This window comes from Suillus fuscotomentosus, assembly GCF_016647785.1.
Source record: "Suillus fuscotomentosus strain FC203 chromosome Unknown F5891scaffold_1, whole genome shotgun sequence".
NCBI classification, from domain to species: domain Eukaryota; kingdom Fungi; phylum Basidiomycota; class Agaricomycetes; order Boletales; family Suillaceae; genus Suillus; species Suillus fuscotomentosus.
In genome coordinates, this window is record NW_024539513.1 from 954,739 (window position 1) to 969,947 (window position 15,209).

Genomic DNA, 15,209 nt, shown 5'->3' on the forward strand with positions numbered 1-15,209 from the left:
CAAGGTCCACCATATTGTCACAAGGAGACGCCAGGCTGGTAGGAGAGCATGTTTTCACTTACATGGCATGAGAAAATGGACCTAGAAGCTGAGGCTCGTCATCATGGCTTCATCCCCAAGAGCTATTTGGTAGATCCGTCCTCTTGGGATTGTTGGCTATCATTAACATCACCCTCCTCGTCCTCCTAGCAGCGATGGGTACCATGAACATCCAGTCTGCACATGTATCTCAGGCTTAACAGTCCCCTACCACAGATGACTAGAAGGTCCTCTTAAGAGGACCTGGAGGGCGTATGTAGTGTTCCTAAAAAGCCTTCATCCTTACCAGGCAACATGTCTCCATTGTTTCTCTCACGTTCTTTATTGTTCCTTACTCTACAGTATATAAACCGCCATTTATATACAGGGAGAAACAGAAAATACATGCACAAATTTCATGGGAAGTTGGGGACTGCAAAGTGCTAGAATCGTGATTACACGATACAAAGTAAATAACTTTATCTAGACGTCAAAATAGTCATACTAATCATTTTATATGGTCTCTGCAACTTCGGCGCATCTGAAGCAGCTGCTCGTGATGGGCATGCCACATCCTTGACGTAGATCGGGCGGGCAGTTTGAGGGCTTGAGGAAAAGCATTCCCCTCCTACAACACGCCAAGGATACATCAGCACGATGCCAGTGTCTGTTACTTGAGTTCACTCTTTAGACTGAGTGAAGTTGTTCCTTCTGAATAACCTGCAAGAAGATCTCCAATGCTACTTGGGGCTGGAAAGCAGGCTGATAATAACATAAGTGGCATCAGTAAGTATTGTCATCTTGGGGGTGAGTCGACTAACCACTAGGTGTCCCGCAGCGTACACCCACCTAACAGATAAAATAATGATATGCATATATCTTGAAAGCAAGTTGAAAGAAAAACACTCACACAAAGGAGAAGTTGTCAACATTCTGCACAGCTGCAACAGGTATGCCGTTGATTGTCATATTGGTGAATGGGGTGTTATGGAGCGTCTTGTTGCCATACCAATCCATTGCTAGGACTGACGCATGACTCTTTTAAACGACAGAATTTCTCAGCAATGTGAGAGACAAAATATGTGTCAACCTACCCCAAGCCAGTTGCAGCTAAAGCCATTGAGAAGCGTCAAGATCTCGCGAGGTATCATGACATCAGGAAAGCACACTTAATATCAGCATCTCCAGCCTATGGTTCCCAGGTAAATTAGGTAGCAAACAATGGAGTAGACACTGATGTACGCACCCAAATCAAAATCTTCATCTCAGAGTTGGCCAGAGCCGACAGCTGGGGCAGCCAAGTCCTAGCGTCCTTTAACAGGATCGTAAATTCAACACTCGAGGGGGGAAAGTTGGACAAAAACTTGCATCGCCTGTCTTTGCAAACTGCTCCATAGGTGCATTTGCGCATTCCTCATATTTAACCTCAGCACCAATCTTCTCCATGACATGCTTCTCACGTAAATAATCCATATAATACTCAGGGGGGGATAAAATGGATAAATTTTGACGCAAATCATGCTGGTCGTAACCCTCCACAGCAGGATAGTAAATATTATCAATCTGAATGAGTTAGGCGATGCCCCTAGAGATACTACTCAAATGTCACTCACACAGTAATCATCAGCATCCTGACAAATCCTGTTTGAACTGGTGGAATGTCCAGCAGCGTAACAGGCTTTCTCTTGTACTATGCAACCATTAGAGCCATAAAGAGCATTTGACATGTCCTTGAGTACTTCATCTGGCTGGAGCTGCCCATAACCTGGAGCATGGGTCGCAAAGTTCAGCCATGCAATGTTCTGAATGAGCGGATCAAACCAGCCACTGCAAGTGTTCATTCAACACCCAAACAACCATGAGAGCAACATACTTGTTAATCATCAGAGCTTTAACCACAATTGGAATGTCATCGATCCCCCCACTAGCGATTAACCTATTTTGCTCTTCAAAAGTAGGTCACAAAACTGGGTCCATAGTGACCGCCATAGCTTTCTGTGGCAAAGATGAATCTGAGCACGACATAAGCAATCGTCCATGCAACCGAATCAATGAGTTAAACAACTGACTCTCGACTGGCATACTTCCAAAATAGCTGACTCTCAAATAAAACCTGGAATGCAGTCCATACATAGGATGCAGCAGTTTCAGTGCTATTCACCATATCAGTATTACCATAGGAGAATCCAGTCCCAATTGGTTGGTTGATATAGATCACTGGGTGAGGAAGTCAGTTCTTGTGACATAATTAAAGAGCTACTACATATTACATACTGTTGCTGAGATTATTCCAACTGTAGGATATCATGTTAGTCTAGTATATGAAAAGGTCTATGATCCCTACATACCTGTAGGGGTTAAGAGTGGTCGAATTGCGGTCAGCATTTACTAAGCATGGCCCGTTCTCTGTGGAAGATGGGAAGCAGATTAAAAAGAAATCAAAGCAATCGACCTTTAAACAATCCGATCATAGAAGAACATCCAGGACCACCATTCAACCTGCGAATGCAGGTTAATGGTGCGCCTAAACTCAGGTACTTTTAGTCCAGCTTCCAGACAACCTACCATAGAGTAAATGGGGCTGTTTCGAGTGAGTTTCTAGACTCAAAGAACCAGAACCACTGCTTTTTGAGTCAGTCTACATCTAGAGCATGGTGCACAGAAACATACCATGGACATGTTCGTCCCAACGTCAACGTACCCTGAAATCTGTGTAACATTTGGAGTTGTTTCGCAGATTTCCGAGTTTTTAACATAGCGAATCACAGATGGATTAGCCTTGGACCAAGTGTCGATGAACCCTGCTTCTGCAGTGTCGAGATTAACAGACACAGTGTGAGTAATGCATACGCCAGCTAATAATGCAATTCTAACTGGGATAAGCGTTCCCAGAAACATGGCAGTGCGCGCTGGTAGGGAGGTCTAAAGTTGTCAACTCAAGGTACTTATAGAGTTAAAGATACTCTGGAAAAGATATCCGGCGATCAAGAACAGGTGCCCACATGGCGGCGGAAAAACGATATATGGCTGAAGTTCTGATGCCGTAAGTTAGCGCTCTTTAGCATGAGCTTTGAGTACTTAAGTTAAAGAACATTTAGAAGATGTCCACTCTGGATCCACGATGAACTCCTTGGGAGTCTAGCCAGGCTAGTCTATGAGCTAGGTAGGGTCTTGGTAGCTGGTTTAAGACACTGTTCGATGACAATTGAGCCTTGAACGTCGGATGCTGACTCCTGCTGCGATGGCCGCGGCATATGGGCCAGATGGTTGCGTCCCTGTTGCTCGTACATCGATACATCATTCTCGCTCCGTTTCATCGCAGGTTGCACTGGCATTTCCAACACGCGGATGAGATGGAGCTCGCGAGCGTCACGTTTGAAGTACTGAAAGCGCCGGTGCGACTGCAAGCACTGACATGGTTCTCGAATGAGACAACGGGAAGAGATTAATTTGAAACTTTGACGGGAATGAAATCACCAGGATAGACCTTCAATTCAGTGGTCTGCAAGAGACATGCGACCACTTAGTATTGCCAAGTTAGTTTGTTATCAGCAGCTGCGGGCCCGAGCGGCTGCGTGGGTAAGAGGAATCAACATTGGCGGCTATTCGCTGCGGTGATGAGCCTCGGTCACCAGCAAAGAGGACTTCGAGCCTAGCCAGCGAAGCGCAGAGTGCGGAACTGAACGAGATCTATTTTACGCCATGAGAAGACTGCATGTGTACTCCAATGGCATTGGGGTCATCTTGAGTACGTGGAATCAAACCAAGTCAAGGTATCGAGCAGGCACGGTCTGTAATTGTGACGACCATCAGCCACGACTAGAATTAACTAACTACATTGCTGTTCTTTAATTTTGGTGGTGTATGTATGTACGTTTGCTTGCGAAAGAGCGAAGAGATGGAGAGTAGCACAAATTCTGAATGTTATAAAGATCAAGACGACAGTCGCAATTAAAGGAGAACAATAAGCGGGGGGTGAAGAAGAAAACTCTACCAACAACCCGTCAAAGCCGCGCAAAAAATATCAACCGCATGCGATGAGCGACGTCGCAAGGTGGGGAAGACGAGTTACTCCGACTCGCTGCCCGAGCTGTCGTCTGAAGAAGAGTCCGATGAATGATCGCTATCGTTCTGATGAGCTAGTGCAGGTGTAGCGTTGGGTGTGGCAAAGTTGTTATCGTCGAAGAGTCGCATCCGCTCCTCCAGCTTGCGAATCTTTTCAGCTTCAGCAGTCTCGTCCATGCTCTTCCGTTTAAGGCCTCCAGTACCCGTGCCCTTGCCAGTTCGATTCCGTTTCTGCGTTGGTTGCCTCAGAGGTCGAAGCACAAAGTTGTATAACTTTGTGAGAACGTGTGGTGGTAGTATATCGATCTCAAGTTCGATCTCCTCGGTACTCTGCTTGAATGGTTTATCAATATGATAGTACATATCTCCCGATTGACTCACATCACGAATTTCGGGAACGCCCTCATGAATGATTTGGATGACCTTCTCAAGCTTGACTCCATCGAGACTGGTGATAGCCTCACTTAAGTCCTTCTTCTGCTCAAACGACAGCGCATCGTCCTCGGCCATAGGTTTCTTTGTCGTGGTCTTACGCTTGTTCCCGTTGGTCGCAGGTGTTGTCTTGGGCGCACGCGAAGCAGCGGCCTTTGAGGTAGAAGCGACAGGAGCCTTCTCTTTCTTCTCCTTTTTCTTCTTCTCCTTAGCTGGCTTGGCCTTCAGAGCCATGAGATTACCGCGCATCGACTCAATTTGAGCCTCAATGTTAGCGATCCTGCCTGTGTATAGAGTACATTAGAGGATGAACATGCTGCATGTGAAGTCCACCCACGATTACGTTCTTCCTCCGACTCCTCATCTTCCTCCTCCTCCTCTTCGTCATCACTTGCATCCCGAAGGAGCGGTAGATTCTTCCACTTCTCGTCAAACAGCCGCTGCAACTCGATCCCTGCTTGATTGACAGGTGTTCCGGCGGGGTTGAACAAGAAACAGTTTCGGATCATGAGTTTGAAGTCATCAAAGAACTTCGAGGCATTGGGATACTCCCCGGCCTCTAGCTTCTTCCGCATGGTTGACATGTCCATGGGTTTCTTGATGACTCTGTAATATGTCGGAATATCAAGCTTTACAGCATCTGTACAATTTCATGAGTGATCTCATCGTAAGGTATGAAACTGACTTTGGACATACCAACAGGCTCATAGAACGGAGCGGCAATCGTTTGATGCTGCTTTCGCTGGAGGTCACTCAAGATCCTTCCACAATATTTGAGCTGTTCCCCTGTGCCATCGTCCTTAGGCACCTTGACCTTGCGCATCTTTTTTGGCACATCGGCATATGGTAGGTCTTTGGGAGGAGGAGGGTGGATTTCACGTTTCGGCCGTGCAGATGCCTGTTCGGCCTCGTTGCGCCGAATGACAGGAACGGAGGTTGAAGGACGACGAACAGGTGCTGCCGCGGCTTTCTTGGGGGGAGCTGGTGGAGGTGGGGGTGGAGGCGTGGCAACTTTCTTGACAATAGGAGGCTTCGGCTGCAACAATAAGTCGCGCACGCAGCATACATCAACAAATGACATACCTCGGCCGGAGGTGGAAGCTGCTTGATCTGCTTATCAAAGACAGCCTCGACGTGTTTGCCTGCCTGAGCAATCACATGGTCCGGGCCATTGAACGTGATGCAATTGCTGAACACCAGCCGCACGTCAGAAACGAACTCCTCCGCACTGTAATAGCGTGGAATGTTGGGATTGGTCTCTGGCTTAGCGGGATTAGATGACATGAGCTTGCGCTCGATGGTGCTCAGGTCCATTGGGGTCTTAATTATGGTCGGGTAATGGGGAATATTAAGGGCGACGGGGTCCACGGGATGCACAAATGCAGAAGCATCTTTGAGTTTCTTAAGCGAACGTATCGTGGACAGACAAAATCTGTGTTGCACGGGGCTGAGGGTCGATATGCCGTTTCCCGTTGGTGTAGACGCTGGGATTGGACTTGATACAACGGTGTCACCATTTGTTTGTACAGAGGATGCTGTAATAGGAGGGGGAGAACCAGTCTTCAGGGTCGGGAAAAAGAAAGGGATTAGCACGCCTGTGCGGCGCACAACAAAAGAATGCTTACATTTGCAATGGATGCCTGATCGGCGTCTGAATATTTACGCGCGCGCTTAGCTGGAGGTGGTTTGACTTCATCATCATCGACGGCGTCCGAGCGCTGCTGAGGAGAATCGAAATTGGAAGTAGCACGCGATGTCGGTGGGCCAGCAGAGTCCACAGGAGCTGGTGAGAAATGGGATGGTGTACCATTGGAGTGACCGTTGGTAGTAGGGGGAGACTGGTCCATGTGGACATCTCCATCGGCGTCAGCGGTGTGTACGCCATTAGTTGTAGGGACTTCATCCGAATCATCAACTATTGTCTCCTCTGCCATCTTTACATCATCCAACAACTGGCCCTCCATTGGTCTTGGTGTTCCGCTCGGAGGGTGAATGGGGATGGAAGCTGTTCCGATAAGAACAAAGAAAACAGACAATAGGGAAAAGAACTAACCTGGATCAAGTGGAGTCGAAATTTCTACACAAGTTGAGAGCGTGTCGATGATTTCAGACTTTAGAGAAGGATTATTAGAGTCTGAAGTCATTTGGTCAAGTTTCAGGTCTACAGAATTTGTTATACATTTTCAAGTTAGCTGGAGATAAGTAATTAAGTTAGGGATCGCGTGCACCATTGACAACATTGTCACCGTTGACGGCGATAGAAAGAATCGATCGTTGTTCGGTGTTGGTCGCGCTGTGCTCTGTCGCGTTCATGGGTGGCGCGTGACTAATGCGTCACACAGCGTGACGTTTTCAGAGGAGAGGAGATTTTGGATTTGGGGGAATCGGAAGGCAGCCATTGGGTCTTTATAGGCGAACGGAATTAAGGTTTGACCTGCGCAGGGGCCACTAAAAATTACTCACACCTCAAATCTCACATAGAGCATAAAATTGAAACTAATTCCTGCTCTAATATCCACAACTTCACAAGTCTGGTGCTCATCCTTCCTCCTCTTCCTCCTCGTCCTCTGAGACGTTCGCAAACACGGGTTTGGGCTGGTTTTGTCGCCATGCTGGTTAAATCCAAAGTAACGCCACGTCAGCCGACCGATCAAAACAAATAACCCAAAACAATTCTTTTCACACTCCGCTACGGCCCCTCCCACTTGCCGCAACCCCGCAGCCCAGGCTATTGAAACATGCTGCTTACCTGAAGTCCATTGGGGGTCTTCGTCTGCCATCTTCGCATACTTGAGTAATGCCTCCCGTGGCTACAGTCGTTAAAAAAGAAGTATGAAAGAAAGAAACGTATGGTCAGCCACCTTGGAAACCATCAAACAAAAGAAGATAGGAAGCACGTGATTATGACACCGCAGCAGTGCACAATAATCCGCGAGAACTTCATGCTATGAAGCGACATAAAGAAAAGTAAGAGCACTCACATCTTCGTCGCGTGTTGTATCCCGCACCAAGTTCTGCACAACGTGCTGCGTCGCGCTCGCACCGACTCGTCCTCCCCGACCCGGTCCTGTAACCGGTAACTCCGGCCTCCTGCTCTTCCTCGGGTCCATCCGGTCCTTTTCCCGCTTCCTCTTCATTCCCTTCACTAATCCCTCCCCATCTTTGAACATTGGCAAGGCATGTGGCGTCAAGATCGTTGGTGCAGCGAGTGCGTCCGACAAGTCCTCGATCGTCGGTCTTTTTGGGGCTCCCTTTGATAGCAACAGTTTTGCACCATTCAACGATGTCTTCGGCGAATACAGCACTGAAATGGTACCGTTCGCAAGACCTGTAATAATTTGATTTATCTTGGAGTGCCAGACCACTTTGACAGGTGTCGTGTCCATGTCGATCTCCTTTACGACACTGAGATTCTCTCGGCTGAGTAACGTCAATTTACCTCGTCCTCCCTTTGAGGGGGCTCCGGTGCCTGTTAGGATATGCTTTTCATCAGGGCTGAACGTAGCATTAGTGCCAGGATACAATGTAGTAGCCCCCGAATGTGACGCGAGCGGTCGTTTAAAGGCTCGTAAATCCCACACTGTGCCCACGTCAGCCAAGCATGTCAACAAGCCTGCATTCGTACGTACGCTTAACGGTGTCGTCCCCTCCTCTCGTCAGCACTGTTCTCCCATCAACGGAAAAAACCAGAGATCCAACATCTGTGCCTTTCGTGTGTGCGCCCTCGATCGTCATGTTTGGTCTCACAAAATTTGATGATGCCTGCCACATATGCAGTGCGCCATCCAGACAGGCTGAGAACCATCAATGATTACTTCACTTCGCGATCAAAACGGACATACCGCCTCCAATCAGCGTTCCGTCGGTAGAGTAAGCGCACGTCGTCACTTTGGTCCGTGCACCACGTTCTTTTGATTTGACAACAATAACAGATTTCTGCTTTCGTTTGTTCTCGACATCCCATATTCTATTCCGTAATGTCAGAAGTTGTTCGTTGATAGCGGCGTGAGAGCTTGCCTAATGGTCGAGTCTGCCGAACTAGTGATAAAATACTGCTTGTCCTTCGGATGCCACATGCAGCTTGAAAGTTCCCCGACGTGTCCACTACAAAATATGTAGCGTAAGTAGGCATGCTAACGAGTGATATGGGACGGGGCGTACGCAGTGTGCTTCATGTCTCTGATATACATATCACCCTTGACGAACGTTGCTCTGAGGTCATTCAAGCTATTCTGTTCTGCAACAAGATAGATTAAACTTACTTCTCCTCGCCCTCCCGATCAAACAGCTTAGCCTGAATTGTCCCTGAAATTACGAGGAACTGCTGGCCATCGTTAGAGTACTTGAGATCATTAACCTTTCTTCGAGTGTCAAAAACATCCTTCCCGTCGCAAAACCAACGCACGTACATAGTAACTGCCCGCAGGCTCCCACGTCTTGAAGGACCTCGTTTGCGTCGTCATTCCACCAAAATCCCACAACTTACAATCATAGTCATGCGAGCCACTCAAAACACGTGCACCGCTCGGATCCACTGTAAGCGCGGAAATCACCTTGGTGTGCTCTTTGAGCGTTGCCTCGTGGGTGATCGGAAAATCGGGGGCCGATAGCGAGGGAGCGCTGGGGTCGTATTCAGGCTCGTCGTCAGTAGAGACAGCATCATCATCTTCGTTGTCTTCATCACCTACGCCATCAGTATCCTGTTTGAAAAGGCCTGGTTGCGGAAGGGAAGGCCCGGGGTCGTCCGAGTCTTCGTCAGATTGATATTGTGCCCGGATAGATACTGTGGAAGGCCCTGAAACAGGGATCAAGGATTTCGCCTCCACTTTGGGCTGCTAAGCGGATAAAATGTATTAGAGGACAATGGCAACCGAAAAACGATGAGACTCTGACCACTAGCTCCTCACGCTTCGTTTTGTCGAACCTGTTGGGATCAAGCTCTCGCTTTTTGGCAGCCTTGCCGAATCCAACAATGCCCATCGCAGAAAATATGTCCATGTCGGCCATTGTGTCAGAGCTGGCTGTCGGTGTTGATCTGTGGAAGTGGAGTTAGCAAAGATTCGCAACCACACCTAAATTACTTACTCCCACAAACAGCCTGAAATGGAAACCCCGCCTAACTGTTGTCTTGAGGCTTCAAGAACGCTACACTTGTCCTTCAACCAACCAACTATATTCTGACCTGCAGCCAAAATAACTTAGTATGCTCAAACGGCAACGTCCTTCAACGCCTCCGCCATCGCTGGACGAGATTCCATCGTTTCCCGATCGACCTATCAGACCCATACCACACCGTGAAATTCCTCCAGACATATTTTCACATGAATCGCGTGCTAAAAGACGCAGAATACTCCCTCCAGTACTAGACGGTGCACAGAGAGGCTGGGGTAAACCACCTTTGTCAGTGCCTCACGCAGATGATAGCGATGGCGAAGAAGATTGGATAGATGGGGAAGATGACGCGGAACCTGGTCACTTCGCGGAATCACCGGACTATACAGACTACAAGCAGGCCAATACTATGCTACACGAGATGCATGCTCTCCACCAGCACAGGCTTATGTTTATCCAACCGAACTCGCAACCACCGTCACATCTATATTTGCCTCCGCACGCAGGCTTCTCAGCCCCTCCACCGCCTATGGCCACCTATCCACATAATCTTTGGCAATCTACTCATGGACTTCGCCATCCTCCTTCTATTTCCTCCAACGGCAAAGTATTTATACCAACGCTGCCGGAATGCCCTTTGCCTGAGTTCTATTCCCATCTTCCACATGCGGCCCAAGCTCATACTGAATCGGCTGCGCACACCCCATTGGATTTCACGAAGTCAGGTCTGTGAGAGAACGCTACGAGGATACCAATAAGTACGAATCGTGTCTTCTCTTCTTTTCATGTGGCGTTGCTAACTATACCGAACAGATTACTGGGATCAGTATTCCTCTCGCGGAGACGGGAACTTCAAGAAGGCCCTAATTACAGTACTCCTGTCACGGAGCGAGGCCACAGTAACCAACACCGGAACTTACTATAAGATCGAGCCTTCAGATCAGGTGCTGTGGACCAAGACATATCATACACCCGTCCGTCGTGACCGGCACCTTTGATCCCATCATCGTTTAGTCTGTCATCATAGATGTCTTCATCACTCTGGTCCTAGCATTCTACTTTATTTGGCATGTTCACATACTTTCATCCACATGAGCATTCTTCGGCGCATTGTTTTTACACCACTATCACATACTGTACTATCATGCATCGCAAATACAGGATATCCGAGATTGCAATTAAACCGCAGCTTTTAAAAGATGGAGCAATTCCTACCCGTTATGTGTAGGCAATGAAGTATCAATGGAATCACATTGTCAATCCATGGAAGGCATCCGTAAGCGATAGATCTTGCTTTGTATCTGCATGAGTGGAGGAAGTCCTATCCGTTATGAGTAGGCAACTAAGAGATCGTAATGACAATCTGTATCCATAACAAGTCTACTCCCGTATCTGAGTAGACACACCCTCTAGATGCAGGGAGACTTTAGTTCGGAGCATATCCGTTATCTCCTCATCCAGCAGCTCGCCAAGCCCTATTCCATCTCGCGCATATCGCCAGCCGTCTGATTCCGGTACGTAATCATAGCGCTTGGGACCACTATCAAATTCGCGTTTCAGGAGTGGACGTTCATCGGCGAAATCAGGCATACGAAGCAAGAAGTGCGTCAGTGTGAAACATCATCAATCAGACGATTCGACCCACCTGCGTGGGGAAGACAGCCATATTTGCTTGTTTGGTGGTTGCTTATTGATCACGTATGTCCCATAGGTACCTAAGTTGAGCGTCAGGACGCCGCTCTGCAGCAGAAGAAAGATAGTGAGTCAAGGGCACCACCACAGGGCCAGAATTCTGGTATCTTGGAGCGTACTTACATGATAATCTACTTCATAGGCGTCGTTTCCTACTGTGTCAAGCAAATCCTCGAGCCGCTCGAGTAACGTTGTCATGGTCGCGTCAGAAAGTGCATGATACCGCTCTATGGATAGGTCACTGCATACAGTATAGGAAAATGATTGACCATCTTGAGCAGGATGGAGAAACGGAGGCAGGAGGAGGGAGCGGACCTGACATTGACCATGGGGGCAGGCGTGCTCAATGTCCGTCTGCACACGTAAAAGTGCGTCGCCACCGGAACCCGCGTTGTCAATGGGACATGTCTTATTAGCAATGATATCCTATTCGCAGCTGCATTCTGCCAATGCAAGCTCGTGCTTTTTGGAATGCGTCGAAGCAGGTTGCAGAGAAACATGAAGCAGCACGGGTCGGACTAACCGTGAGAACGACTTCGATCAAGAAGGTCGGATCACTAGACAACCACGAGCAATAAAAAATGAAGTGTTCGAACTTCTTGAAACGTCGACCACGCTCTCAAAATTCATCCAGGGTTGAGAATTGGAAGATCAATTTAAACTCATTTCATCCGCTATGGAAGAAAAAATATTCTCGAGGGCTGTATTATGCATGTTGCATTATTAAAATGTGGGGAAGTACATTAACTTGAAGTAGTAGACCCCCTGCCTCCTCCTTCTCGTGACGTCCAGTCTAGCCACGAACCTTCATAATTGAAAATGCTAAAGAAACATGAGTGCACGTTGTATCAAAGCACAGTCAAGATGGCCGGTCTGCGATCACTCACTTCTCATATCCATTCCTCTTCGCAATATCACATGCACTAGCACTCCTCATTCCACTACGACAATAGAACACGACTTCTTGTTGCTTTCCTGGCTTCTCGAAACCATGCTGCGCCTTAAAAGTCTGAGGCGAAAGGTGGAACGAGTTGGCAAGTACCGAGAGTGGTAGATTCACAGAGGACGGAATAGAGCCCTGCATAACTTCATCGGGCTCACGCACGTCAATCAGGTAGGCGTCCTATGAAAGATAGTGAGAAAGTGGGTAGGCACAGGCACAATATGAGAGTGCGACGTACTGCACTGGGACTGAGGGTCCTAGGTTTAACTTGCTCGTATGTGAGCACGGGCCCCTGCCAATCCTTCTGGAGCTTGTCCTTGGCCTTGCGAGCAGCTTTCAGAGCGTCATTAGCTTTGCTCGACTCGTAGCGCGCGAAGATCTGATAGGTTGGTCTCGCGACCTGACGCGCGAGTAGCGTAGGGCGTGCTGCATGACGGGTGGTGTTGAAAAGTGCAGTTCGCAGCATCCTTGATTCCTATATGGTGTGAGTAATACCAGGCGCTAAGCTCATAAAGTACCAACCTACGTAAGCGCTATTATGAATAAGAAAATATTCACGTGATCAATCCGCTCTTTTTGCTATTGGTTGTCGCAGAAATGCCGCAGTCTTCCCGTATCCTTCATTTCAATCTTTGCCAGCACATTATCCTTCACTCCTTCATTCCCTCATCCTCCACCTTGCCTTCATCGCTCATGCCCGTCTGTGCGCCGTGGGCTTCTGAATTCCACCTCCATGCTATAAATATTCATATTTTAGCAGTTTTGGAGCCTGTGTGGTCTTAGGAGCGAGCTACCTCAAAGGAACCACCAACGTTGTGGTTTCTTTCCTTGACACGTCGCAGCACAAGTGGGAGTGTCATCCTCAACAAGCTTGTACTGTGACGTGCCATTGCCTTACAACTCGTTCTATCTGTCATCTTGCGGGTTCAATGTTTTTTGTGGGGATCATGTCTCAGTTGTCCTCGTCCCCGCGTCTCTATGGTTCAGGTTACCTGCGAAAAGGATCTATATGCCTGTTGTCATCTCTTTCAATATTCCTCTCGAGGTCCTGGGTCTGGCTCACTCTTGTGGCATGGTACATGTACCGATACTGTGAGAATATGTTTCCATTCCCAGCGTTCAGTGCTCATTGTTGTTAGCACTTTGTAGTCACGGACAACGCCAGTCGGGTTAATTATCATTTCCCCCGCACATGCCGAGCACGGTTGTACGGCCGACGTCGTACCGATCGGACGAACCATACGCAGACCAGTTCGTGCCAGCTCACCCATTTCTCCGAGTACGTTCCACGGGGTAACATGAATGCCATGGCCGTGACGTGTGAGCGTTGTTCTCCGAATCCACCTACCTGTTGACGTGGCACTGTCATTGCGTTTATCTCATATATTGTCCGTCCAACTGCTCAGCTTCCGAGATTCATGACAGGCATCGAAAAAATGGAATCTGGTGTTGAGCTGCTCTCCAAATTTAGCGGGCCCTGAGCCTGAGAACCTAATCTCGGTATTCCCCGAGGAGTGGGTCTTCTTACCATCTACTTTGCTTCCCACTTCCTGCGTATAGTCACCTTAAACTCTCGAATTCATCATGGATATGAACTCTACTACTACTACTACGACGATGACGATGACTATGATGATGACGCCCTGGTTACATTTCAGTGGCGGAGACTACTTGATTTTTGAGACTTGGATGCCTGAGTCGAAAGGTGCAATCGCCGGTGCTTGCATTGCGCTAGTCGCATTCTGTATTCTTGAACGCTGGATTTCAGCATTCCGGCGTCAAATGGAAATCCAGTGGGGGTCAATGTTAGCCATTCTTACATACATGGCATGATCAATGCTAATTCGCTTTGCAGGGCCCTTGCGCTTATCTTGCAAACGCAGCGTACTTCAACTAATGTTCAATATGTCGACGATAAAGCCAAAGACCCCTCTGATGCGATCGAGGAAGAACCTTCCTCTCTTCCAATCACCTCAGCGAGAGTCCGCAGTCGCCAGAGGCTTGTGCCTCCCTTCATTCCCATGCACGATATCGCGCGGGGGATATTCCAGGCTGTTCAATCACTCTTTTCGTATACCCTGATGTTAGCCGTCATGTAAGTCCCGCAACGTATGCCATCCAAAGAGTTGAACTTAGCCAATATCAGGACGTTCAATGCTTCATATATTATATCCATCGTTGTGGGTCTTGCCATAGGTGAAGTTCTGTTCGGGCGATTTGGTCGCTTGAATGGAGGTCGAGTTTAAAGCGAACACTGTTTTGATGATTTTCTTACTGGGTCTTTGCTGTCAGTCGCTTTCGTGTGAGGGTAGCTTTATGGTTGCTAGTTTCATGTTAATTTTGGACACCTCTCAATATCTGTCTTGTAATCGGACAGTCAACTATGCAATCTGTTACAGTGGGAACCCGATCCATCAACTCATGATCCTATGTGATCATGCGTTCGTCGCCCACAGGCAGTCGGACTTCCAGTGGGATGGCATCTCAAAATGGTTTAGCAAAATTTTATTTTTTGTCTGCTCGATCATACAGACCCGGTCTCATTGTGACACTACTTGGGTTCTACAAACAGACCTCTTTCTTAGGTCCCTTATCATGCGTTCCTCCCGCCTGGTTTATAGTATTATCGGATCAATAGCTGCCTGACAACAGGACTTCTACAGTGTCATCATGCGTCTTTCACAAGTATTTTGGTTTCATGGGTGCGCTTATCAGCGTCGAGATGCGGGATCTTCGTTACCAGTCGTGAGCTACATCACCACAGTGATTGCACGTACCCGCGTTTGTCTCTACCCCCAAGTGGACAAGAGAGAAGGAGAATTTGATGCATATATATATCTGGACGACGCAACAAATCTTCACAGTGATAGCGGATTTTGCGTGAGTACAGAGAGGACCACCGATAACCCTTATTAAGGACTGCCTAGGTCAGGCCCAGGGGTGGACA

The 15,209-nt window shown here is 48.0% G+C and overlaps 7 protein-coding genes across 7 annotated transcripts; 2 read left to right on the forward strand and 5 right to left on the reverse strand.

Annotated features, from left to right (window-relative positions):
* Nucleotides 1–705: 705 nt before the first annotated feature.
* On the reverse strand, nt 706–2,916 carry F5891DRAFT_1160506 (alpha/beta-hydrolase; the record flags this gene model as incomplete). Its single annotated transcript, XM_041365231.1, is given in 17 exon segments — nt 706–780; nt 840–867; nt 929–1,056; nt 1,113–1,128; nt 1,188–1,207; nt 1,265–1,330; nt 1,357–1,581; nt 1,632–1,845; nt 1,892–1,962; nt 1,982–2,030; nt 2,088–2,235; nt 2,293–2,312; nt 2,367–2,424; nt 2,471–2,517; nt 2,584–2,639; nt 2,689–2,796; nt 2,869–2,916. 17 exon segments carry the CDS (start codon nt 2,914–2,916, stop codon nt 706–708), a joined length of 1,377 nt encoding a protein of 458 aa, XP_041234003.1.
* Nucleotides 2,917–3,711: 795 nt separating this feature from the next.
* Nucleotides 3,712–6,680, reverse strand: F5891DRAFT_1205396 (Bromodomain-containing protein). Its single transcript, XM_041369020.1, has 7 exons — nt 6,569–6,680; nt 6,141–6,520; nt 5,599–6,075; nt 5,212–5,551; nt 4,849–5,155; nt 4,465–4,795; nt 3,712–4,413 (listed from the first exon to the last, which is right to left on the reverse strand). The coding sequence occupies exons 1-7, from the start codon at nt 6,657–6,659 to the stop codon at nt 4,087–4,089; spliced, it is 2,253 nt and encodes a 750-aa protein (XP_041234004.1). The 5' UTR covers nt 6,660–6,680; the 3' UTR covers nt 3,712–4,086.
* A 373-nt stretch (nt 6,681–7,053) lies between these two features.
* F5891DRAFT_1124221 (transcription factor) lies at nt 7,054–9,513 on the reverse strand (the record flags this gene model as incomplete). Its single annotated transcript, XM_041363869.1, has 10 exons — nt 7,054–7,127; nt 7,265–7,325; nt 7,497–8,095; nt 8,145–8,309; nt 8,358–8,482; nt 8,533–8,619; nt 8,677–8,727; nt 8,778–8,872; nt 8,925–9,350; nt 9,409–9,513. The coding sequence occupies 10 exons, from the start codon at nt 9,511–9,513 to the stop codon at nt 7,054–7,056; spliced, it is 1,788 nt and encodes a 595-aa protein (XP_041234005.1).
* Nucleotides 9,514–9,588: 75 nt separating this feature from the next.
* F5891DRAFT_13714 (uncharacterized protein) lies at nt 9,589–10,556 on the forward strand. Its single transcript, XM_041370621.1, has 2 exons — nt 9,589–10,385; nt 10,441–10,556. Exon 1 carries the CDS (start codon nt 9,719–9,721, stop codon nt 10,358–10,360), a length of 642 nt encoding a protein of 213 aa, XP_041234006.1. The 5' UTR covers nt 9,589–9,718; the 3' UTR covers nt 10,361–10,385; nt 10,441–10,556.
* A 451-nt stretch (nt 10,557–11,007) lies between these two features.
* Nucleotides 11,008–11,819, reverse strand: F5891DRAFT_937309 (Frataxin; the record flags this gene model as incomplete). The annotated part of the gene is made up of 4 exons (XM_041374090.1): nt 11,008–11,167; nt 11,273–11,367; nt 11,443–11,560; nt 11,635–11,819. 4 exons carry the CDS (start codon nt 11,817–11,819, stop codon nt 11,008–11,010), a joined length of 558 nt encoding a protein of 185 aa, XP_041234007.1.
* Nucleotides 11,820–11,933: 114 nt separating this feature from the next.
* Nucleotides 11,934–12,762, reverse strand: F5891DRAFT_993017 (Rhodanese-like domain-containing protein). The gene is made up of 3 exons (XM_041378227.1): nt 12,501–12,762; nt 12,207–12,442; nt 11,934–12,141 (listed from the first exon to the last, which is right to left on the reverse strand). Exons 1-3 carry the CDS (start codon nt 12,726–12,728, stop codon nt 12,063–12,065), a joined length of 543 nt encoding a protein of 180 aa, XP_041234008.1. The 5' UTR covers nt 12,729–12,762; the 3' UTR covers nt 11,934–12,062.
* Nucleotides 12,763–13,897: 1,135 nt separating this feature from the next.
* On the forward strand, nt 13,898–14,508 carry F5891DRAFT_937816 (Ctr copper transporter; the record flags this gene model as incomplete). Its single annotated transcript, XM_041374128.1, has 3 exons — nt 13,898–14,061; nt 14,118–14,357; nt 14,409–14,508. 3 exons carry the CDS (start codon nt 13,898–13,900, stop codon nt 14,506–14,508), a joined length of 504 nt encoding a protein of 167 aa, XP_041234009.1.
* Between the last annotated feature and the right edge of the window lie 701 nt (nt 14,509–15,209).

Bases quoted from the DNA above. Each gene is read 5' to 3' on its own strand.
- F5891DRAFT_1205396 (XM_041369020.1), bottom strand. From the start codon at position 6,659: ATGACTTCAGACTCTAATAATCCTTCTCTAAAGTCTGAAATCATCGAC. The intron at 6,521-6,568 runs GTTAGTTCTTTT...TTATCGGAACAG, and splicing joins TTCGACTCCACTTGATCCAG to CTTCCATCCCCATTCACCCT. The intron at 4,796-4,848 runs GTGGACTTCACA...ATACACAGGCAG, and splicing joins GAGGAAGAACGTAATCGTGG to GATCGCTAACATTGAGGCTC.
- F5891DRAFT_13714 (XM_041370621.1), top strand. From the start codon at position 9,719: ATGCTCAAACGGCAACGTCCTTCAACGCCTCCGCCATCGCTGGACGAG.
- F5891DRAFT_993017 (XM_041378227.1), bottom strand. From the start codon at position 12,728: ATGCTGCGAACTGCACTTTTCAACACCACCCGTCATGCAGCACGCCCT. The intron at 12,443-12,500 runs GTACGTCGCACT...TATCTTTCATAG, and splicing joins GGACCCTCAGTCCCAGTGCA to GACGCCTACCTGATTGACGT. The intron at 12,142-12,206 runs GTGAGTGATCGC...ATGTTTCTTTAG, and splicing joins AAGAGGAATGGATATGAGAA to CATTTTCAATTATGAAGGTT.